Source organism: Calypte anna, chromosome Z, assembly GCF_003957555.1.
Source record: "Calypte anna isolate BGI_N300 chromosome Z, bCalAnn1_v1.p, whole genome shotgun sequence".
NCBI lineage: Eukaryota > Metazoa > Chordata > Aves > Apodiformes > Trochilidae > Calypte > Calypte anna.
This window is the reverse complement of record NC_044274.1, coordinates 26123758-26150285: the sequence shown is the minus strand read 5'-3', so window position 1 is coordinate 26150285 and position 26528 is coordinate 26123758. Positions and strand designations below refer to the sequence as shown.

General features: G+C 39.0%; 1 protein-coding gene across 1 annotated transcript in view; it reads right to left on the bottom strand.

Moving 5' to 3' along the window:
- Positions 1–26054, bottom strand: part of MCC (MCC regulator of WNT signaling pathway) — a 184897-nt gene extending 158843 nt beyond the window's left edge. Inside the window, exons 1-2 of the mRNA XM_030467894.1 lie at positions 25822–26054; positions 12349–12596 (exon numbers count right to left, since the gene is read on the bottom strand). Of these exons, the coding sequence (XP_030323754.1) occupies positions 12349–12596; positions 25822–25955 (382 nt within the window). The 5' untranslated portion in view covers positions 25956–26054. The remainder of the gene's footprint in view (positions 1–12348; positions 12597–25821) is intronic.
- Positions 26055–26528: the final 474 nt, after the last annotated feature.

Genomic DNA, 26528 nt, shown 5'->3' with positions numbered 1-26528 from the left:
AAAAACAATTAAATGGCTTGTCTAAGCACACAGCCTAAGATAACAGAAGAATCCAAACAGAAATCAGAGGTTCAGACTAGAGCAAAACTCTGAATCCATGCAATTATCAAACCATAAGTAATTGTCTGTAACAACATCCTATTAGTTTGAAAGCTTTTTGTTCTTATGAGCTAGATCTCTCTCTCAAACATTCATTAGCATTCTGAGAGCTTACCAATCAGTGGTTATTACTTATTCAGTACAATTTCAGGGAGAAACAATAAACTATATAATGAACAACTAAGAGACTGTGTCTCCCTTGCTAGGAAAGTAGATGTTTCAAAAGTGCCAATGGAAAACCATCCAGAAGGAAAGCACTGAGAATATGCTAGTCTTTAAACATGGAGGTAGAAAATAACACAAAATAAAAAATAACAACATTTTATATTAATATAATTACCATGATTCATTACCACAGGTACAGGTAATAAAGATAAATTCAATTACATATACACCATCAAGAGCATGTACCATTGCATTTAATCTATCTACATGCTGCATGTCTTTCAATACAGCTGAACTAAGATAGTGCTATTAAAAATATTTTACACTGGGTGTCATGTACAGTGACCAGTGATAAGCACAGTGTTAGGTATCGCTGCCCTCTTGAGGCTACAGTACACCATACAGGGGAAAAAATAATTTAAAAAAAAATGGTTACCCACAGAGCTGAAGCAGCAGAAATAACTCTGGAGCCAGGGAATCAGTTCTGCCATCTCCCAGGCTTTACAAGAACACGTGAAACAATTCTATCTGCACAAGCACAGCTACAAAATTGAGAGGTGGTTACATCATGTAAATACTCTTCTTTTTACAGAGCTAAATATGGCACATATTTCAACAGAGAACATGCACTAAATTTCTATTACTCCAACAATGTCCTGCAAAAGGGCTTTCACATTGATTCAATTTTGCTTTGATGAAGACCCAAATGGCCCTTACAGACCGGACCACCTGCTGTTCAATTGGAAGCACTTACAACACACAGTTGGCTCCGAAGTCAACTGTCAGTCACAGATGGATACAGGAAAGATAGAGTTTTTATGACTCTATTATGCCTCTTTTTTCACCTGAGTTTTCTTACAAGCTCAACTCTGTACTCTGTAATTTAAAATACAGTTACTAAAAATGTAAGGAGAGATGGCTGTTCAAAAATATGGCCTTTCCAGTATTTTATTTTGGGTTTAGCTTAAAAAACCCCACACCTCTAAATTTGCCCACTATTTTCCTAACAGATTCCAAAACTAGATGTTTAGATGCTATCCTCCTAGATCATGCACCTTTCAAGTCTCAGCTTTCCAGGGAAACTCTGGAGTTGCCAAAACTGAGACTTCAGTTGTGTCACACCCCAGAAGGTGGGTGCAGCACTGTCACCTCTCACAAAGTGAGCACAGTTCTCCAGAGGTAGGGGCCAAACCAAATACCACGTCTCATGGAGTGGGCATGGGTAGGGTTCCCCAGAGTGGGGATTGACCCAGCGAGATTCAGGCTGGACCCCCTTGCTTTCTAAACTCCTTCAGAGAGGAGCCCAGGTGTAGCTGGGCCCAATCCTCCTCCTCCTCTAATTAATCTCTTCTAAGAACCCATTTGGCGAGATTAAGTTCTCTGCACAGTACTCAGGAGGGGGGTTACTACCCAGGAGGTTTGTATAAAACAAAACTTCACTTAAAAGTGAGTAAGATTATAAAGCATGGCAGATTACAATTAGCAGGATTATAAATGATGGTACTTTCAAAGCAATGGATTACAATTTAGCAAAACTTAAGGAAGTTGTCAAAGCAACAGGTTACAACTAACAAAACTTAACGAAGCAACAGGGAGTAAAACCTAACACAGTTAGAAATTATGTTACCCTCATCTGCAAGAGATAAGGTTAGAAACAGAGACAGAGATAGACAGACAGACAGAAGAAAGAGAGAAAGAAGAGATAGGAAAGCTATCACCACCCTTGGATCTTGGTAGGAAGTTGTGGTCCTCGGATGGCAGGTGTGCATCCATCATTTTGAGAGTGCCTCTTTATGCCACCTGACCCCACCGTTTCGGGGGGGGGAGAGGGGGGGGGCGGGCTTGGCATATCTTGCCCAGCCAGGTGTTCACTTGGGCCCCTCCAGATGAGATGACACAGCAATAACCCTGATTCCTGCACACGTGCCCTCTCCAGTGTCCTTACCCGGGGCACACACAAGATGTCACTCTGCCTCCGCAGGGCACAGCTTGCCTGCCCCTGTCCCTTGTGGAATAAGGACAGTGTCCTGCCTGTCAGGGTGGCATCAGACAGAGCTACCCTTGCAAGGACAGTGTTCAGCTGATGGGGATGGCCACTGAAGCAGGGGCTGCTCTTGTGAGAATAGGGCACAAATGAGGGTCTCTCCTTGAGAGAACAGAGTCCAGATGGCTATCAAATGAGGCCTCCACCCTGGTGTAATGTCCATTTTGTCAGGGAGGCTGTTTTGAGACAAATATGCTTTTCAGGATTCTACAGGTTGTAAATGAAGAGTCAGTCAGGGATAAACATACGATGCTTGTACACTGCTGTAGTTAATGTACAACACTTGCTCTTACAATAGCAATCAGAAACAAGTCATCATTGGGTATCATGACATACCAAAAGCTGATTGTTGACTTGATAACTAGAAATAGATAGTTCCTAAATCTGTGGTTAGCAATCAGCCTTTACAGAACTACATACATGCCACAGCAGGTTTCCCTATTGCTCTACACTTAACAATCATATGAAACATTAAATTTCTGCATTTAATGAAACAAAATCATTGTCATTTAAATACTCATGTATAAGCAGACCAGAAAATTAGTTATGACCATTACCAAACAGGAAAAAAAAATAGTACAACATTTATATCAGCCAAATAATACAAGATTGTTTAGTTTAGTTTTTTAGGGCTGAATGGATATATCAGACAATATAAAAGCAATATAAAAGCTTCTGATTGCCTTCCTAGTACTACTACTGCTTTCCTGTCTTAATCTGTATTTCATGTTGTAGCAAACTTTCAGTAAACAGAAACTTTTTTGTTTCTAGCCTTTTATACACTAAGTGAGTACATATCAACCCACTAGCAGAAGTCAGGTCAGTCACAGGAGAGCAACCTTAATCTTGTCTGAAAACTTTTATTTAAAGATTTTGGCTTTTGGAGGTTTCCCTGTGCACTTAAATTAGCCTCAGCTCTCACTTCCTTGCAGTTTACAATTATTTAAACTGTGACTTATGATATCTCATTTAAGAAAAACAAAGGGCAGTTTAGTTTTATGACACATGCACATATAAGATTCCATGATAACAGACAAATCATGTGTTGGTGAATTGTACCAAAGCTGACTGAAATGATTTTAATCAATTATACATTACAATCAATTACACAATTACAATACATTAATGACAAATATCATTATGGTAGGATATCTTGCCCATTTGCATTGAAACTTCATACTAGCTTAATTTTCCTTTATCAGTTGCAAAGATATTAGTAACAGCACAGAAGTATGTGTTATGGTGTCATCCTACCATACTAATCTGAAAGAAAAGGGCATTTCATCTTCTCTTCTAACAGTCAAACTTCTACCTTGAAGGCTTGCACTTTGCAACAGAGAGGCAGATGCCTACCATAACAAGTCTACCCATACAGCCAGGTTTTTTGTTTGTTAAAGGTGACCTTACCAGACTAAGCTGACAGACCAAGAATCATGTGATTCCATCATTGCTCAAACAGTAGGAAAGTAGGAAAGGTAACCCGTAAAGATCAATGCTGAAGATGTATATGTTATGGGATACCAGGAAAAGTGAGGTACTGTAAGCCTAGTCCTGCACGAGCTTCTCAAATGATTCTGGCTTATGGATGGCAAACATACAGACTGTTGACACTAAGCTAGTGTGAGCACAAGCAGCCTCTATGTCACAAAGCTACACCTCACACAATGAGAGTCTTAACAGCAGAGATCTGAAGCCTGATCATTGCTTTTTATGAAGCATCAGTAACATTCATTTACTTGAACTTATGTACATAGCTCAGGCATTTAGCACAGAATGCAATTTACATGTGCACTGGGCCTAACTACCAGCTTCTGCAAGAAATTTCACTCTAGAACATTAAGATTTTACAGCTAAGTGGGCAGAGTTAGGTCTTCTCTATTTGGTGGTAGCCTCTGCTCTCAAAACCTATTTCAGTCATCCATGTTTTGTAATCAGAACATGCATAATTGTTTTAAAACATTTTCTCCATGCCTTACTAGATGCATACAACAAATCCTGGAGATACAGTCCATCTATCATCCCATTTCACACACCAGGTAACAAAGTAAGCATAAACAGGATTTATAGTTAGACAACCAGTGACTCTGCAGTTTTCTAAGGTAAACCAGACAGCTCCACTGTTTCCCACTGAAAACATATGTGAAGGAGTAGGCCCAGCTATAAAAAGTGGTGGGGATAGGAAGAAATAAAGAAGAATTAAAAATAAATCTTTGAGACATTCAGCTCACATAAGCTGACGCAAAAATTACAAAAATTAATGCACTTTGAGGAAAATTTAGAAGAGAGCTCTTATTGCTCAAAAAATGCATGAAGTACAATAAGTCAAAACAACTGAAGATAAGCTTTTCTCCAAAGGAGATGAACTTCATATGAAGCCAACCTGACTAGAGAAGTGAAAATATAAAGTCATATTTAGAGCTTATTGAAACTATGTCCGTTACTTTCTACATAACACCACCAGTCTCTGTAACACCAATGTTCTCTCAAACACATTAGAAAACAACTGTCTTCTCACATCCTGCTGCCTGTGATATTTTTGCTGGATAGTGCTTTTGTTCACATAAGCCTCCTGGAAGACCCGTTTTATTTCTGGAATGGAACCTACTTAAAACCACAAGATAACCACAAAAGGCTCTGGGCACGTCAGGGACACACTCCCACAAAGATCAAAGACCAAAGCTTCTAGCATCACTGTCCGAGGTTATCACCTGGTAAATGCCTGAAGCCTCTCAGCTAGAGTAACTCTTTTCTATGTAATAGTAAAAACACTTTAAAAACTTTCATTATTTTGCATCACACAACAAATGATGTGATCAGACAACAAACAATATGAATGATGTGGCATGGTAACAGAGTGATGATTATAAATGAAGCTTGCATGCACACATGGGTGAGAATATTTGTTTTAAATACAGAATACTGTCTGTTAAACATCCATTAAAAGTTGTAGGGAAATTCAGAATAAAAGATCTTTTTTTGGAAAAAAAATCTGCAGAAGCATAATTTTAAAATGCATTCCCAACTCAATATTCAGTCCTAGAGAAAGTTTTCATCAGAACTTTCTGCAGCTATTCTTCAGTCACCTAGAGGTAATAATTTGCTATGGGGCAAAAACTTACAGGAAATGATGAATCTCTAATACCTGGGTCTGTGGGCTTCCTATATAGGTCTTTTTTGCTCCCACCATATCCTTATCTGGTCTGATGAACATTCCACAGAAGGTACTGTGTTTGCTTATGTTATTTCACTGCTTGTCTCATTAGGACTAGAAGGGGCAATAACAAGCTCCAAGGGAAGCCACAGCTATATCCCCTCCTGACTAAGCAACTTACTCCATGGGAGAAAGCTACTTCATTAAATTAGATCTGAGATGAAAATTGCATGAAATCAATCAATCAATCAATCAATCAATCAATCTAAAAAAGAGGAGCCTCTTAAATGTTAAAAAACATTGCATATGACACTTCTGGCAATTTTATTTTAGACTTGCTGTTTTCTAAATCTCTCAAATAACAAAACTTCTAGAACACGTTGTCAAGACAAGCAAATATACTTTGAAAGAATATGAGCTAGCTTTTATACACTTTTACTAGTACTAGCAATATACAATTCAATGCACATCCTTCATATCATTAGAAGGATCACTAAAACATTCATCAGTATCAGATAAATGATCTAATCGAGCATTATGGTTTTGGCATGAAAATACGGCGAACAACAAATGTAAAGAGAAGTCAAGACCTGACTGAAAGAGCTGGCTCATGTATTGAAGGCTCATGCACAGCTTTACATGCACATTTTAAGTGTAGTATGTATACCAAGTACAGCCAGCTTATGATTCATCTCCTCTCTGTCTCTGAACTAAAATTATAACTTTTTTTCTTTCTGTTGACATGTTTCTTTTAATCATCACAAAACAAGTTAACTGAAGTATCCTCAGAACCTCATACAATGGTGCATTTGGAATTCAGGAATTGTGTGCTGCCAGGGTATAACTGTGTAGTATACTCACTAGAGAATATAAATGTAGAGTAAATCAGAGAAATACTTAAATGTACATTCAAAGAAATTTTAACAATTTGAAACTTAACCAGCTCTCCCACTTGCTAAAGTAATGCTAACAACTCTCTTTTCAGGCTTTTGGGTTTTTTTTTTTTTTTACTCCATGGCATATTTTTCTAAGCAGATTTTTACAAACTCCAAAAGCTACCTAAAATCTTAAGAAAAATAAACTGAATGCGTATCTGAAAATTAGGACAGGTAATAAAAATGAGCATACCAGGAAGAAAACCATGAAGCAGACATTCAAAGTTTTATGATGGGGTCACAGCCTCGGTGGACAAAGGCAGAGCAAAAGATGTCCCCTACATGGACGTATGCAAAGCATTTGATACTGTCCTGCACAACATTCTTATCTCTAAACAGTAACAATAGGGGTTTAATGGATAAGGAACTGGCTGGGTGGTCACACCCAAAGAGTTGTGATCAATGGCTCAGTGTCCAAATGGAAATGTGTGACGATGATGATGGTGTTCCTTGAGGCTCAGTACTCTTAGTCAATAAAATAATCTGCATTCCCCTGTAGGTATGCACATGCCCTATAGGTATGTTATGCCTGTAGGCATGTTCTGCCTGCTGGTCTGTCTTTTTCCTTCCCTCCAATCTTTTACACTGTTTGATAATTTCCAAGACATTTGATAGTGGTGTCAAGGTCCCAATTATAATAAATTCCTGTAAGTTCTATGTCAGGCACATAGGTGACAGACTCTGGTAGTGCTCCTGCTGAGACAAACAATGCAATGTGATGCAATACTCAACCTTGATTAGACACAGTAGGGAGAAAAAAAAAAAAAAAAAAAGCAAAACCAGTATGTTTGCTCCTCATACAACAAAAGAAGCTGTGCTACTTATGACTCCAAAACCCCCTTGGAAATCCAGGTTCATTTGTTCTGGTACTCATAGAAATTATCACTCTTAGTATCTCAAAAAAAAAAAAAAAAAAAAAAAAAAAAAAAAAAAAAAATTACCTGAATTCTGCTGCTTTGCACAGCTTGTGGTACTAGAAGTGTGGTTAGAAGTAACAAATTAAACCACTTGCAGTTCATATGTAATCTGGCAGATATTCACAGCTTCTTCAGTCTAACAAACCTAAGGTGAAACTTTGTTCATAAATGTCAAGAAAGCCTGCAGCAGACCTTTGAGACAACATGCAGCCTGTAGTTTTTAATTAAATATAGCATAAATAAATCAGCGCATTAGTTTCTTGAAAGAAATTTATTTCCAGTATGATCAAACATGGAATTAATGAAAAGCAAGAGTAATGATTTTTAAGCCTCAGCTGGCCTGCCTCTCATGTTTATCCACAAGCTTAATTTGAGGCTGCATTTCAACCATTCCTTTGATTTATTCTCATTCTTGATCCACAATGTAAATAAAATATCACATCAATTTTTCAAGGGACTTATTTTCAGTAAATAGAAGGGGGAAGCTTACTATGAATTAATTACTAAGTACTAACCCACAGCCAAAGACTGCTTGTGGACTCTGGTATTCGTAACTATTTATCTAGAATATGAAATCAGATTAAAAAGTATACACAGCTTTCAGAGCTGGGGAAACCACTGGGTGGGACTGGAAACCATTCCCCTGCCAAAAGGAAGAATTTACTAAGAGTACCACTTCTTGATCATCCTCAAAACCAATTGATACTAGAAAACCACTATTCTTTATCATGGGAAAAAGTGGCCATTGCCAATTACTTTTTAAAACATGTAACACTGTCACAGCTTAGCAGTTTGGGCAGACCACAAAACTAAGGGCAGAATTCCTCTCTATACCCCCTCCGCCCCCAACAAAGGGAAGATGGAAGGGTAATAAAGACTGGAGACTTTAAGTTGGGAACTGAAAACAACTGGGTACAGATTTACTAACAGAGGGGAAAGGTAATAACATAGGGGATAAAAGTGACAAATAATACAAATATATACACAAATATCTATATACACAACCTGATAGATAGGGGCTCTGACGAGCAGGTGTCGAGCTGGTGGTAAAGAAGCGCAGGGGAGCAGCAGCGCAGCCAGGAGCGAGCGGAAAGAAAAAGGGAGGAGCTGCCTGGGCTTCCCGAATCTTATAGAGTATGGGCAGGAAACGGGAGGGAACAGACACCTCACTTTGTGTTTTGCCCCTCTCAGGTCTGAAAGCCCTCCTGCTTTAGTTCCTCCTGTTCAAATTATGACAAACATAAAGAATTCTAATTCTAGCTGTACTATAAAAAATATAAAAATACATAAAATTGAAAACCTGACAGAAGCCACAAATTCCTGCCTTAAATCACCAAAGGAGTTGTTCTGCTATACTATAGGTTCTCATTCACCAGGCAATCCACCTCCATTACTCACTAGGTGACTCACACAGATTTATTGTGCCCACCGTGGCTTTTAGGCTCCAAAACTGGAAACACAACCCACAGGGCTAATCAGTCACTGACATTCTTCCTGTACTTCCTACTGAAAGGATACATTAAAGAGTCTGGTAGCACATGCTCACTGCAAGACTCTAGCAACACTTTCAAAAGTTATTTTATTTTTTACGGTATTTTAAACCCTGTCAGAAGATCATTAACAGAGTTCACATTCCATTTCACTTACAGAACTATTTCTGGTTACTATTTGCAAAGCATTGCTAAAGCTCTCATTAACATTAGCAGTGTAGTGCAAGAACTACAATAAAGTATAACAGGTTTGAGTTGGTGATATGCAAGCAGCAAAAAGACTCATTCCAGTAACTTCAAAAATGTTACTCATGCATTTGAATAAAAGATTAATTTTTTGTCAAGATATGGATGCAAGTTTGGCTTACTGAGCACATATATGACTACTAATATATATATATATATACACGATATTAATACACCAGAGTGCTGCACCTTGACCAAAACACCAACCAGTTTCCTTACTTCTGAATCCCACCTGGGAATACAGGAGTAGAAGCATTAGTTGGGCAAAGTTGGGCAAAATTATTTGAATAACCTTATGAGTTATAAAAAATGATGGGGTGAGAAAATTCAATAGTCACTTAGATGTAACTATTTCTTAGGACATTTTTTTCCAATTTAATTTCTTTATAATGAAAAAATTAAAGTTCACAAATACAATGTTTTCTTTAGATATGGGCACATGCATTTTAACTTTTGGTTAAGGAATTGTGAAGATTGATTTACAAGAAATGCTTGCCCAAAAACGCTGTCTGACTGGTAATGTCTGCACAACTGCATTTAAATTCACAGTGAAAAACATCCATGACACAGACCAGATTCCTTTCCTTCAGATCACCAGGACCCCTGCTACTCAGGGACAGTCATACGATTCTTCAGATGTTGCAATTTATGCACCCCACATGCATACATGGCAACAGGAATATAAGCAGTTGACACATTATGTAGAAATTAGTCTTGAAAAGGCCCTAAGAATTACCTTTGAAAATAACCTTTATTCAAAATGTTCTTTTTCTGAAAAAAAAAACCCCAAAAACCACGTCTACAATATTTGTTTGATTTGCACGTGATGAGTTCTCATGTCTTAATTTTTAGAAAGAAATAGCAAACAATCAATATAACACAATCAACAACTTGATCACTAATGACTATCTATATGAGGCCTCAGACACATGAAAGGCATGAAAACATATGCAGATTATAATTCAAAATTGACTTCAGCTAGAGTTCCTCAGCTCTCATTATGTTAATACTCTGTGCAGTGTAAATAAATTACAGTTATGTTTTCTTTTTAAAAAAAGATTTGTAGAACATCCTGAACAGTACTGCGACAATGATTTTCTCTTACAAATATAAACCAGTATGCGTGATATTTACTGTTGTTTCTTCCCATTCAATTTTAATTTACATGGTGGAGCATGTTCTCTAATTAATGAAAAGATTTACAGAATCTGCAAGAATCAAGGCAAGACAAATATAAACCCCATTAATTCCTTACAGGTTTTAAAACACAATACAGTGAAATAATCAGCGCAGAGCAAAATACCAAGGCAGGAAATGCAAATGTGTTATAGACTAATTTTTTGGGGAAAAAAAAAATTAAAAAAATTAAAAGAAGTACAAACTCACCAACTTAAAAAATGCATTCAATTACTATTGGAAAACTAACAGAAATTGGAAAATAGGAAAGAGTAGGGATTGAGTTGTTTACATTAACAAATTTGAATTTTCATCTATTGATATTTTTTCACAGCAATTAATAAGGTTTCTTTGTGGGATACATTTTGAGACTAATATACACCTTCCATCAGTAAAGCTTAGGACCTATCTGCTATCCTTGATTATTAGAAACAATAATTATTAGACTGTTTTGTCTGAGAAAGATTTAAAGGCCAAGTTGCCAGAAATAGGGTCAGCAAACAGGGAAACTTTGTACAACAGTCTGAGGGCAGAAGTAGTTTTCTGTTTTGAAGGAAAATACAACAGTGGCAGCATTGAAAAAAAAAAACACATGCAGAAGATAATTATATGAGAATGCATGCCATCCTTAATCCAGATAAAATATATATATGTATATTAGGCATATTTTGGTTTTCAGCTGTTATCTGATACAGCACTTGAAAGAGATTCATGGGACGGAAATACAATTGGTCCCAAGGATTATGAAGACTGGATATAGATACTGACAGAGTAATGGGCATAGAAACTACCAAGCTAATAACCTTTCAATTCAATAATATACATGCAAGGATAAACCGAGGAAATATTAACGGAAAAATATAACAATATATGTTACAAATCTGTAATATCTGATGATGAAGCAGTAATAGATGGAGAATAAGTAGAGCTATGAAACAGATTTGCCATGCTGAGAAGCCAGGAAGAAAAGTCAATAAACAGGAGATGATGGGATGGTGAAAGAGAAGTGCAGTCAATCTAAAAAGCAAAAAGATAAGGAATTCTCCTAGGATTCAAAGCAAACAAGGAAAAATTGAATGCCTGGCACAACTAGATCAAAACATCCACAAAGCTACTAGAAGACAGAAAACATTGCTAAACTCACGCCCCTGCCTCTCCATGTAAATAAATCCAAAATACCACCCACACACAAAAAAAAACCCAAACCCAAACCAAACACATACTCAGTTTTACATTCTTGGAAATTGACTATGGATAAAATAAAGTCAGGTGTAACCTGACCAGTAAACTTCTACCATAGAAGGCAGCTCAGAGGACATGGCCCAAGGTTATTTTCCCCTGAAGCTCATGGAATGATGCAGGCTGGGGCTGATCACAGCTGTTGCAAAGAAACTGACTTGATCCCAACACCAAATGGACCTGACCTGAGGTTTTTGCTTTAGATAAGCTGTTGTCAACAGATGAGTGAATCAACTGGTTTTGTGTTTCTCCCCGAGTTTATTCAGAATCTGAATGTCTCCCTGAGTTCACCACACTATTATGGAGAAGGTGTATATGTCGTTCAGCCTTCCAAAAGGACTACAAAATGTAACAGGTAACAAAAGAATTTAAGAGAGCAATATCCTTTAACTGCTTTCAAGCCATGCATGGCTTCCCAGTGAGACTTGTGGTGCCTTCTGTCATGATAGTAAGCACATACTGGAGAATTACATTGGTATTGTGATTGAACTGTGTATTGCAATTGCTGTATTGCAACATAACACACAGACACCTTCCATGTGGTCAGAGAGAACTGGGCTCTGAAAAACAGATCAGTTTCATGCAGATCCAGAACACACGTAAGAAGGCTCTCCACGCAGATACACAAAATAAAAAATATTCCTGACTTAATTTAGGAGACATGCAAACAAAAACTACTGGGCTAACTAATGGAGCCACACCTGTTAAGTATTAAAAAAAAAAAAAAAAAAAAAACAAAACAAAAAAACAAAAAAACAAAAAAACAAAACCAGGGTCATGTATTCATTTAAGGGGAAATCCTGGTGCCAGTAGAATTGGTAACAAAACCTCGAGAGTTCATCTTTTGTTAAATTACACAAATAGGACATTTAAAAGTCATACCTACCTAAACTGTTATTGCTGCTAGTTGGCCAGGAAGCTATCCTATCCTTTAATTTTTTCTTTTTACAAGAGTCATCGAATTTCACAGAAAGCTTCACTTCCTCCTTCCTGATTTCTCGTACCAGTTCCATGTGGCACAGACTAAAATCCTGGAAGGAAATTTTTCCATTTTCATCTGCTCCCAGCTGGTGCATGATCTCTGTGACAGAGTCCTCCATATTCAGCTGGCGGCACACCATCAGCAAGTCATTCCTGAGGATATTTTTAAGAGGGAAAATAGGGGCAGGGGAAGGATGGAAGAGGAAGAAAGATTGGAGAAGTGGGAACAGAAAAAAACAGTTTAGTTCATTATAAAAGGAATACTAACTTTGTCTAATTTGTAAATGCATAAATGCACAGACATTTAAACTATTTTTTTGTTAATCCAACAAAGGAATTATGAGGTTGGAAAGACATTCCAGCACAGAAAGACTATGGAAATGAAGGGAATACTTTTCTTTAAGTGTTAACCTCTGTTTTCAAGAAGGAATTTCATTATTAACTCTTCTACTAGCAGAGACTGACACAAGGCTGAGATGTATCCTACTGTTGATCTTCACAGTATCTTCTGAAGAGGTGACACAGTAAGAATTTAAATTACTATCCTCTGACTGGAACAATGACTTCTTAAATCTTTATCTTAGTCTGGACAGGCCAAGGAAACTGCTTTTGCCACTGAACAACACTAATCCAAAGAGGAAAATCATATGAAGCAGACCATCAGCCAAGCACCTGATATTCTCAGCAGTGGAAGACACACAGCTTTGTGAAAATTCCTCCATCATTTGCTTCACCAGAGACTAAACCAACCCCTCAAAAAAAGGAAGGATTTTTTGAAGATATTTCCATTCTGTCTTTTTTTCAAAATGTAAACCACTCAAAAAAAACCCCAAAACACTGCTGTTCTCAGGCAAACACAACTTTGCAGCTGTAAACCCAGACGAAATAATTTTCTTTAGCATGAAATGAAGGCAGTTCTGCTCATTTCTGGGTGCTCACAGTTTTCATTAGCAGTAGGAGACAAAGTTGATAGACCTAGTCTGCTGCTGCTCAGAGAGACTCAGAAGTCAAAAAAGGGGGAGAGCAAAAAAGACCTTCTTTCATCCTCTTCTCCTGTTCCTCCCCCATCTAGCCCTGTCTCATTTTAGAGAGGACAAGACAAGGGAGACAGAAGGAAACAAAATCTTGAAACAGGTTCACCTGAAGGATGACAGACACACGTTTGCCAAATGGCATCTAACCACATTTTAAACAAAATGTGGATAACCCAATTCAGTCAGATCTGAAGCAAATGCTGCCCTACACTATCAGAAAGTTCTTGGTGCCACATTCTGTGATTTCAAAAGTTAAAAAACATTACCAATACTTCAACACTCTTACACTTCAATATTTCTTTCCTGCCATGATTTTCTTAAATACTGCGTAATGCATGATACTAACACGCTACTTCGTACCACAAGCAGTATTAAAATAAGACAGCTTCTTTTAAGTGCTGCTTATTTTTATGTTGGACAAAACCTTTTGTAAAAGGAAGGTAAAGGAAATGTGTAAAAATATTACTATTATGCAAATTATTAGCGTATTTAATTAATATTAATATTACTTCACTACTAATACCTGACCATCATTCAGAAGGTTTCTATGAAAACAGGATACATAACCAAAGTTTTTGCATGAACAGTTTATCTAAAGTAATTCATTATCAAATCCAAGGTCCCTCTATCCTACAGAAGTAAGTTTTACAGTGGGTGGAGCTCTGTAAGTCTTTTCCATGAGGGAATTCCAGAGCTGCCACAACAGACTTTTGGCAGAAATGCTTACAATAAAACTGGAGTGTAATAATAATAAATAATTACATACATACATTATTACATATTTCATTAAAAAAAACCCCAAATAAATTAAAATTGCTTATCATAAGAAAATTTTATTATAGGAGAATTAATTTGCATTGTATAGATCAAATACAAGTACAGTTAAAATTCTGGTCAGAGTTTTGCTCTTAGCTTGAATCTGGTCAGTGAATAAATGAATAAATAATCTCAGCATAGCACAGTTCTCGGTTTTTAAAAATTGAGACAACAATACAAACCAATGTTACAAAGTTGTGGCAAAGAAATTACAGCTGACAAATAGTGTTAATTTTTACAGATAAAATTAAGCTCCACCTACTCGTGTTCTCTGGTGACAGACGAGCTACAGCACCACTGGTGGAGGGACTCCTCGGAGAGGTGCTAATTTGGAAGTTACTGCCAGGAGAAGGAGGGCAAAGGGAGTCTGCCGGGGGTGTTGAGGGCAGAGTTTGCTGCCCCAGCCTCAGAGAAGCCACTTTGCCAGGCTGAGGGTGAGAGGAGGTGGTGGCACCGGCACCTCACACAGCACTCACTGCCTCACCTGCAAGCTACACCTCCACCAAGCCCAGGTGGGACATCTCCAAATCCATATCTGGATCCCAAACCACATGCAAATGTCAAATGAATACTGTCTGTAGCATCTGTAGCCTGAGGAAATTGCCTGAGGCAATATACAGAAGGATGAAGGAAAGATGTAGTGAATTATTAATACAATACAGTGGAGACTACGTTAGCAGGACTACAAGCCCTACTGAAAACAGATTTCATTTACCTAGAGTTTATCGTGCAATCTGAAATGACAAGAGTTTTCCTAATCTCCATTCACAAATGTTATCAAAAGGATTTTGATATTATAAAGAACATTTTCAGTTTCCTACAAACATTCCCACGTAGATCTGCAGAAGTTTATGTAAATATCTACATGGTGAGATGCACAACTAATGGCAACGAAAATGTCTAATTGCTTTAAAAAATTATTGTCTCAAAAGCATTCTGAAATGTAAAAGAAATAAAATACTCATGAACATAAAATTCCACAAGTTATGATTATGACACCACAAGATTTCTGCTGCAGGTACAGCCTTACTATTTAACAACAAAAAACCCCCCAAATCGTCTTTTTAATTGAATATAACACTGTTAATATGATAATCCATCCACTTATTTTGATTCAGCTTTTAAAAATGAGGATCATAAAACTCAGGACTCACACACTCTGTAAAGATAAACACTTAACTTTGGCAGAAAGATGTACCTAATCCTAATTCATCTGCTCTTAAATTTAGGTGTTCTCTACTCTAGTTACTACAAAATCTGCTTCCATTTTTCTGGAGACAGACACAGGAGACAGTTTGGAATAGAAGTCTCAGTGCTGGAGAATCAACTCAACTCCTCTAAATGCATTTCAAAAGAATTCTCACCTGTATTTGAAAGCAGGAATTTTACAGAGTTCAAAAGGTTGGGCATTTGAAGCTACTTGGATGGTCTGAAAGTGTCACATATGAACACTTGCCACTGTGTTACAGAACTATTTTATTAACCACTGTCTTATTGACAAATCACTGATGCTCACCTTAAGCTGATAAGCACTAGAAAAAACAAACAAAACCAAACCACAGAAGACTACATGGGACAGATGGTTTCCAAAAAAAACCACAGAAGACAAGAACAAAAACAAACCATAGAATTAAAGTAGATAAGAGTTACAGGGCAAGTTAGATTTGTAATATTTTAACATGATTAGAATCTTTTTTATTGTGGCAAGCCCCAATTTGCACTTTCAGTGGAAAAACATTCTTAGAAAAGAAAAGAAAGAAAAAAAAATGTACCACTTAACAAGTTTTAGGGACATGTTGGCTATCATATCAATGATCTATTTCTTCACCAGTCTTCTAGACGTAGGTTTAACAAAAGCATCCAAGAAGTAACTAATTCCCTTCTGCCAACCAAAGATTTCTGGCAAATGACCAATCTTTTCTGTCCTGCCAATCAACTTCTTTCCAGATGAGAAGGAGCTTTCTGCTGTGAAACTACTTTTCATATCCTCTTTCCTGTCCAGCATTCTAGCTTCCCAAAGCAGTCTGTCTCCAGATGCCTTTGCTCTGCTTTCTACTGCTCCATGCAAACAAACAAGAATCTGGGACACAGTAGGTCAGCTTGCTGCTGTCAAAAGCAATGACACCCACTTTCCCACCTGTCTCACCACATCTGCCTCCGCTGGGGCTGTTTTATTAGGCAGTTAAAACAGCAGAAAATACATCATAACAAAGGGAACAGTTTTTGGTTACTTAGCTCACACTAGCTCACTACAGAGTAGGATAAGCCAGCACTAGGCCATTAACAGCACCAATTTCTTCAGCGCCAAACTGTTCTTTGTTTTACCCTATAATTAGACTGCCTCCCTGTTTTCTTCACACACTTTATGCACCAGAACAGGCAAACACATCTTTACTTTTGTGACACAGGATCTAGGGCAAGTCCTGTACCCACAGACCTCCAAGTGGCAGGTCATCACATTGACCAATACACAAACTTCACACAAATCCATCCATCAACAAACTGGGTAAAAGAAAAATATTACAGAAAGCTTTAAAGAAAAGAAGCATATTTTATCTTTCCTAATTTTCTGTTCTGTCTTTTGGAAGTTCTCAGGAAAAAAACCTGGGAGCTAGGTCTGAGAATCTTACATTGAGATTTTCAAGTACAATGAGCTGAAATAAATCCAAGTACTCCCTAACTCCTTTCTTCCCCTTTTTTCCCCAAGTATTTGTTACCAGACCTTCTCACTATATTTTCTATTTTCAGTGTGAGGGGAAAAAAAAAAAAAAAAAAAGGGAAAACAGAGCGAGTTTCTCAGCCTCAGCCATCAACAGCTCACGGGCTCCCTCTCTTGGGCACCATTTAGCTGGTTTTCGTGTTACTATTTCCAAAATCCGGGATACTTTGTTACACTTGAAACTCTTTGCTAATTCGGTTAATTTTTTGGCTTTCATGTCCCAATCCCTGTTCTGTCCGTTCATAACTAATTTGTAACCTGTACCAGTTCTACTAAGCTAAGCAGCAGCAGGATAATGACAGGGTTAACAGTCAACCAGCCCCCAGACCTTGTCTGCTTTATTCCTAATTCAGACATATAAACTTTTAGTCCACGTCTGTCCTCACTCGTCTACCTCTCCTATTCCAGGCACACACCCACATCACCACTCCTTCTTCCGAGAAAGCAGGAGGAGGGTTTCTCCAGCTGCCAATACCTCCTGCAGTGACATTTGCATCTCCCTATTTCAAACTAGATGTGGACAAGAGTGCCAGTCTGTCACAGGAACTGCTGTTCCACAGACAGCACAGCAAATGCACATTCTACCCATAACAAATAGCCTAAGTGGTGCTGAACATCTATGCCAAACATCTATAACACAAACTGCATCTTGTAACCTGTGAGAATAGTGTGTCCATTTCTGGCTAAGGCTGTCATCTCTGCAGACAGAATTGCTGCAGGCAGACAAAGGTCCATTTATCAATAGAGAAGCAGAGCTTGTCAATAGAATCTCTGCCATTCTATGCTTTCCTTTGTTGTGCTTACTAGCTTCAAAATTTGCTAAAACACAGTATCATTTCAACCTACACACTCTACCACATGGCTGGCACTACCAGGAGCATAGTTCTTGTTCAGAGGCAGTCTGGTCTTTCTTACTACTTACTCACCCTTAAAAATGGCATACGAGATTTCACTGAATAGCTAGCAATATTACATTAATACTGTTTTTCCTATTAAATGTAAGAAAGTGCTGCTGCAGAAAAACTCTCAGAAGACATCAAATATATAGATTACAATTAAACATCCATTAACAGGATCAAAATACATTAATCAAAATACTTGCACCTGGCACTCTTGACCTAGAAGAACAATGGGAGACAAAAAAATAGGAGTTAACCACAAGCTGGCAGAACACTTCTCCTATTCAAGTGTCTCCCAAAACAGCCACTAATTTCCAATTATAGGTTTTGGCAAATAAATTCTGAAAACATCTAGAAAGTTGCTCCTTAGAAACTTGACCAATAGTGGCTAAGTAGGATGTTAACTTGTCTGCCATAAGCAGAAGAAACAATCACACATGAATGAGAAAAATTCAAATACTTATTGTAGTCCCAGACACACTGCAAGAACAGCCACAAGGGGAACTCTACTATAAACCTAGGACAATGGATTTGCTAGAAAGACCAGGTACCAAAACAACTTGTGAGGCCTTGTGCAATCTGGTCTAGTGATAGATGATGTCCCTGCCCATGCAGGTGAGGTGGATCTTGGTGATCTTTAAGGTCCCTCCCAACCCCAACCATTCTTTGATTCTATGATTTTTTTGTCTTGACTTCCTAAACTAAGTTGCATGAAGCATTCAGAGAGTTAAAGAAAGCACAGGACAAATAGTCCAGATCTCAAGTGAGAATAAAATCTTTGTCTGGGGTCTAACAAATTTCCCAACTCTATGATAAAAGCAGCCTAGCAATATGAAAAGCTAAACTGAATGCAAGGACTAAGTAAAGCTTTGTCCCCCTCTTGGTGACATGTTGCATACCACTTTTAATGATGTTCCCTTGTTAGACAGCTGATTTGAGGCCAAACTTAGGACATTGCTGGACTGAGTGAAACCAAAATGCTTTTGAAATTTGAAAACCCAGTGCCTGCAAAATTAGTAGAACAATATTACTTTTTCACATCTCTTCAAGGGCAGGTTTTTAAAATTCCACTTGTTTTGTCAGAGTTGATCTTTTAAAATCTCTTCCTTGTAGCATATATGGATTTATCATTGCCTACATTGATGACATATGAACACTTCCAGTAGCTTCTACTTACACATTTTGTTCCTGATGCTGCTTCCAGCCAGCTCAGAATAGGCTGCAGGGACTAGAAAGCACCTACCTGCAGAATACTAACTCATGCCCAAATTAAATTTCCAGGGTTTCTGACTGAATGTATCTGCATGGGCTCATAAAAGATCACATTATGGGTAAACCCCATGTTTTACCACTACAGGGCTGAAGAACTGCATGTACAGTATGTAAAATTTTATGCCCTTAGCAGCAAGAGGCTGATAAAATCTTTGACAGACATGCCTGTGTATGCTTAAGAGAGTTTAGTATAAAATTAGAGAAAACTATCAAGCTAGAAAAGTCTACAGGAGGCTACTTCTGAATATGAGAATGAGATGATAGGAAGTTACTTGTTCAGATATTTTTGCAAAGAGTATATATTGGGCTTATTTCACAAGAGATATAATTTCAACATCACACTCTAAGTCCGCATTACTACATTCATACAAGTGTGTGCCTCTTGCCTACCTCTCCCCTACTTTGTCCTGACACTATGAAAGGAAAAAAATTTAATCATAGCAGAGCAGAACCACAAGTCAAAAAAAAAAGAAAACATAGTGACAGGAAGAGCCTGCTCATGTTTTTACCACTGACAAGACTGCTTTGGTAACTAGAGAAGGCCTTTGAGGAAAAAGGCCTTGCTTGCTTGTCAACACAGTCATTTGCACTCAACTTCACAACTCCAACCAACACTGGAAAATTACGAGTTGCTACACACAGAAACACACAGCAGAAAGGAGGAGTTTGAGACCCTCGTGAAGGTGAAGTAGTTATATTCTTTACACAGATGAAGGTCTTTACATACTGCAGTCAGCTCACTGGAGAACGATGAATGTTTCACCTCAACATCAACATGGTGTGTCTCTGCACACTGAAAGTTAACAGGAGAGATAGGCTAGCAACCATGCAAGGCCAAACCTCTGTCTCCCTTAATTCTAGTAAAAGCGCAACAGGTAACATATTGACGATTTTGGAACTCAGTATCCATTTATTTCTCATTGAATAGCTGTTTTAAGTATTACACACACACTTGCTTGATTTACCTATTTATAGGATCCTTCGCTAGTTCATTACAATCTACCCCACACAAGTAGCTTCCTCCTAGTTCCCTCCCACCCCCACTCCAACAATGCACAGTGCAGTTCTCAGCTCACCATTTACTCCTCTTCTATGATATTCAGGTCATTACAATCCAATTTATATATGAAGGCATATGATACTTAGAAAAGATCTCTGACAATGCTTTGTATGAACCTGATTTGTGGCTTCATGTGCTAGAGCCTAAAGTATACTGTATGCCCTTCAAACAGCCGCAAGGAGAAAAGTCAGATTATGATCGTAATTACAACACTTTAACAGTTACCTATTTTTAAAGGACTGAATGAAGAAAGGAATAGCATTAAGATTGTTTGAGGGGAAAACTAATGTTTTTTAAACACAGAAATCACACTTTAATAATCTCATAGTTCTGTTTCATATATACACTCTCCTGAAGATCCAGCAAGTCAAAACTAGCAGGACAAATTCTGTGCTAGCATACTATAAGCAATTAAAAGTTTGGCCCACATTCAGGCAATAAAGAGTAAAACATCCCTTTTCTTACATAAGGACCAGATGTTTCAAATAACTAAAGGATTTTTATTCAAAATTCTCCATCTTTAATATAAGGCCACTCTCTACACATTTATTTAATAAGATTCCCAGGCAGTCAGTTTGGGCATTTACTTTTCTCAGCACTACTTATTTTACTTAAAGAAAATTGCAAGAAAATAAAGAAAAATCTAAAAAATTAAGAATCCTGTAAGTGGATCTACTTCAACCAAGTTAATAAATGAACTTACATGAATGATCAGTAGTTTGCAACATAGATTATAGTAATAAATGCTTTCACAGTTTCTTTCACAGCTACAATACTTATTTCTATACCAAAAATTTTAACTGGATGTCAGCCTGAATTAGTAGCCTGCTATCGCGCAGCATATGTATTTTGCATGCTATATGCTCCAAATACCAACTGAACAACAGCCAAGGCGGTAACTGGGCTGGTCATACTCAACTCACATTAAATTGTTTCCTTTCATTTAGTCAATCCTTTTGTGCTTCAGCAGGTATCTGTATAAATGCTAGGTACAGATGTTCAAGCACGATAGCAAAAGCAACAACAGAAATGAATTTAATGGTCATGTCTGTAGTGGAGAATAACAGAGATCACAGAAGAATAACCTCTTCCTTTGAAACAAAGTGGATAAATGCTTTGTATTTTTTAAAAGACTTTTTATTTTATGATAGCATGCAGCCACTAGATGCAGAAACACTGAGGGTATGGTGCCAAAATACACTCAGCAACAACACTGTGAGCACTCTACTACTGCAGCCCATTAAAAAGGAAAGCATTAGCTTGTCCTTGAAAAGGTTTTGAGTCCCCAAAGCTATGTACCACTAAAACAAGTCAGATAACAGATTAAATCCAACAAGTTTCTTTTAACGGCTTCTGTGAAGGACTTGTGAAGGAGATGGTCTTTCAGCATGTCCTTTTAACAGGCTCTATAAGTTCAACACAAAATCAGTAGCTTTAAGGGGTTTAAAACATCTTATTCTACTTTTAACAGAGATGTACTGTAAAACATTGACCCCAGCATAAAAAGAAAATAAATATATGTACACTGAAGGAAATATTTTCAAACAAACTACAAACAGAACTTCATTCCATAATTCCTAATGGGATGATGAGTCTTCCCCTGAATTAAACACTAGCTTTACCTTTCTACTTTATAATTTTTTCTACTTTATAACAGTTAAAATCAGAAACTTTGCACATTTGTAACTTAACAATGAAATTAATATTTTCTTCATATATTACCTCGATAGCTCATACCTTCATTTTTTAAGCATCCTGCAGATTCAAAGTTACCTTATTTAGACTCTTAAGTGTTAGAATAAGAGTACATAAGAATGAATTGGAAATCCAACTCTTCTGCAGTAAAGATTAAATTCATTATGTGCTAAATGGAACTTCAGTACAATCCACATATAATAAAGCTACAAGGCAATTAAGTTTCTAAACAAGATGTTAATCTAGCCTGTTACCGGCAAAAAACCAAGCATACTCTCACTTTAAAACAAACAAACAAACAAAAAAACCCAGCTGTCCTACCCAATGCACCAACCTTCTGGAGCTGAATCTAACTGTAACATCTTCAAAGCAGACAGATTAAAAAAGCAAAACAAACTAAGGCAATCAGTGGGGTTTTTTTCAGTTAACAGGTTTTTGTTAATAACAACACAACTACATCTACAAAAACAAAGTTCTGCTGGAAACAGTGTTGAAGGCTGCCTTTTGCTCCCAGAAAAGCTGCTTCCAGAAAAGCAGATCTCAAATATTCAGAAACCAGCCTTAGTCATGTATTGCTTTGCAGCTGTTTGGGGTGTTTTTTGTAAAGCTACTTCTCACTGTAGACGTATCAGAAGAATGCCAAGGACTTACAAAATATTAAAAAAAAAAAGTAATCAGTATTAATCCCAAAGCAGCGAAAGACATTTCAGCACAAACCAAGTAAAAAAATCTTGTGCTTTCTTTGTATTTTGTCTAGCTAGATGCTGCAAAATTTCGGTATGCACATGTCAAGTGTATGCAATGTCCAGAGACACAGCCTTAGCATTTCATGCCAAAGCATTCAGCTTCTTCTGGGTTATAACCACCAATGGTACACACTTAATTATGTTTTATCATTTTGATATCATCCTAAGTATTTAGAGCCTGAAAATTAATCAGTACCTCAGGAGATGCTTTTCCTCTCCATCTGTGCCTTTGCTTCTTTGTTATGATCAGAAGAGGTTTACAGTTTGATGCACAACAAAGCATTTCCACAGCTGAGACACCATATTACTTCATTAGGAATGCAAATAGCTCTTTTCCCCATGCAGAACGAACTAAATAAACATGCATACCAAATGCCAGCCTTTGCTGCAGATCTTCTGTTCCGTAACAGCCTTGGAGTTGGAAAGAAAAGAATTTTATTTGAAAACTGCTGCATTTATTATGCAAACAAATGACTGACCAAGCTTCACCACTGCAGGTAGAAGAGAAGGAATACTCATTTTGAAAGCCAAGAAAACTCACATGGACTAACAGCTGTAAAACTGCAAATTTCAGCCCCACTGCATTGAAAGTAAGCACTGAAAAAGAATTTTAAACTTGAAAAGGCTGCAGATCAGTTATATTCTTCGAAGGAAGCCATTGATTTTATAGTGCTAGCTTCTCAGTTTTCAGCTCCCTATACAGATGCTCAGGCATGTATTTCAATGTTAAGCATGCTGTAAAAGGTGCAGGAATGTAGAGAAGACTGCCTTCCACCTCCATTGGGACTATAAAGAAAGCAACAAACTAACTGTTGCCCTCAAGGATAAGCTGAGGCAAGCAAGTCCAAGGAAGCAGGGCAAGAGGGAACAGGTAAGCCAAGAATGTGTCCTGCATGAAAAAAGTAAAAGCAGAACCAGGCGAAACAGTTAAGCACAAAATGGCAAGCAGATGAAACTTTTTTTTCTTTTTCTTTTTTTCTTTCTTTCTTTTTTTTTTTTTTTTTTTTGCTTTATTTTAATTAATTCAATTAAAAAAGATGTAACTGCCTAAATACCAAGACCATTGTAAACAACACCCATAAAACCTCAGTTGCCGTACTTTTAACAGACACGCCGTGGGTCAATGAATCAGAAAGAGCTGTCTGTAAAACTGTGGCACTGCGTACTACAAATATATTCAAAAAACACTGGGCAAGTCTGCTCCTGCATAAGCCATTGCTATCAATCACGAAGTAAACAGATCCTATACAAAGAAAGAAACATTCCATTTGCAAGACTGACTACACAGGCTACCTAATGAAGTCAAGAAAATTAAGTGCCTCCCTCTCCTGTCAAAGATCATTTGTTAAATACACATTCACTACTTTCTGACAAATATGGAAATTTAAGGGAAGGCAGTAATTTACAACATTATGTTCTCTGATCAAGGCCATACCAGTTCTGCCTTGAAGGCACAACTCCCTTCTGAAGCAAGGCATTTCCAAGCTTCAACAATTAACTCAGCATCTCCTAAAGCATTTTCAACCACTATCCTCTAGGCTTTATTTCCATGTTCCACTGAAATCAAATGTGCCTTCTCATACATGTTCTGTAGTATTCAAAGCTTTGAACAGCACAGTTCCAGCAACATTGAGAAGCACCCTCTCTGAAATTCACCACATGAATCTGGAAAAAAATATAGACAATGCATAAAAGTCAATCAGAAATGTGCGGTTTGTGTCATGGTAGCATCTCTCAGCTGTCGGTAAGAAGCATTACAACACTAGCATTCTCTCAATAAGGTCTTTAAACCATAAATATGCAGAAGTCTACTGAGTTTTCATTGCAAAAAAGCAGCAGCAACACTTTTAGCGAACATACTAAGTTTTCAGACATCAGAATAATTTTCATGAAGACAGCAAGCATGGAAAGAGAGGCAATTTTAACACTATTTGGAAAGCATACATTTTCATAGTACACATTTCAGAACCACAACTATCCAAATAAGCATTAGACTGGGAAAAAAGAGAGTGCTGAGGGAGCTGTTTGGATAAGAAATACCATGGCACGTAAATTGTATTTTTAAAGAGACTGTTGGCTGTTAAAAATTTTCAACAACTTGCTGGCTTCAGAGAGAGGACAGCAGAGACTGACGTTCACACAGCCTTTTTGCTACGTGGGTCATATTCTAAGGATTCACATTAGATGACAGACTTGGGAATTCCCTCACTCTGATTCAGCTCTCTAGAGGCACTTACTAACTGCAGCTAGCACAGGTGTCATTTTAAAAATGCAAGTTCCCACCACCTCCAGCAGCTCTCACATTTAGAAACTCAGTATCTTTTTTTTTTATTATGGTGGCTAGTTCCAGAAATATCCTTCCAATAAGACCCCGTTCTGACCAAAACACTGCCAAAAAAGTCAACATTTCATTATGGATTATTTCAATTATCTACTGCAAATGTACAGACTTGCCACTTTCCCCTTAAAATCTATCACCCGAAGTCACAACCCCAAAACTAAGTGGGGAGCAGGCAGAGGAACTTAAATGAAATAGTTTAAGAAGGATATTGATCAAAGCATACGAAAAAGTAAAATCGGACGAGCCGTGAGATAAGCACGAATTTTTTCTCAGATAACCTCTGAAAAGCGCTAGTTGCTTGCTTGCAAAAATCACCTGCGTAGTGCAGGTGACAAAACCCTACCCCGGCGAGGAGTGATCTTCCCGAGCTGCTGGAGGTGGAAGTCCTCTAGGGGGAACTCGTACCCCCTCTCCTCCACTACCTAAAAGCTCTCCGTGCTGATGCGCAGCCCGAGTCCTGCTCTCACATCCCTCGGCCCCTTTGGGGGCTGCATCCAGCTGCGCTCCACCGGCTCCGGCCGCGACGGGCTGGGACTGGGCTGTCAGCGCCGTGCCACGGGGGCAGCGGACCGGGGAGAGGCGCGGCCCCCGGGTCCGCCCCCGGCAGGAGCCTCAGGGCGGCTGCCACCCCCGCGGCGGCCCGGAGGGTCCGGCCTGGCGGCGGCAGGGGCTGCTCTCCGCCAACTATTCAAACTCGCGGTGAAGTTGAGAAGCCGCTCCATGGTGCGGCCGGGGATGGGGGGAAGGACGGGACGGCTCCGTAGCGGCGCAAAGAACCTCCTCCCGCCGTCGCTACCTGCTGATGAAGCCGTCCCCATCGCCGTCGCAGGTCTGGAAGAGGCGCCTCATCCTCTCCTCCTCGCCCGTGCTGGAGGTGTCGCTGCTGCTGCTCCCGGCGCTGCTCACCTCCGCCACGGCGGCTGCCGCCATCACGCGTCCGACTGCGGAGGAGCCGAGGCTGCCCGGGGCGCCCGGGATTCCCACTCCCGCCGCCTCTGCAAAGTGCGAGCGGCAGCACAATGCCGCGGCGGGGGCGGGCACAGGCAGCCCCGTCGCGCCGCCCCGGCCTACCATCCACCTTCCGCCGAGCCCAGGCACGGCCCCGCGGGGGCGGGTTGGGGGCCGGAGTGCGGCGGCCAGAGGCCGGAGCGGTCTGTGCGGTCCAGATGGAGCCCCGCCCCCCGCCGCGTCCGGGACTCCTCGGGAGCCGCGCTGCTCGCCCGGGCTCGGAGCGCGGAGGGGGCAGCGAAGCCCTCCGGCTCTTCTCCTGCCCACGCCATCATGCTGCCTCCAGCTCGGCCCATCTTCCCTCCGACAGAAGCCACGGCGGCGCCGTGAGTGGGTGGTCTGAGCAAATAACGGGGAGCTGCCCTCCTAATTAGGGTTACACGCCCCGCTGGAGTCCAGCCACGGTGTTCTGGGCAAGCCTCACTCTGGCGGTCTGGGGACTGCTTCTTTTCCGTTCACTGTGCCGGCCTAGTTCTCTGCTGCAGGAGTGCTGTC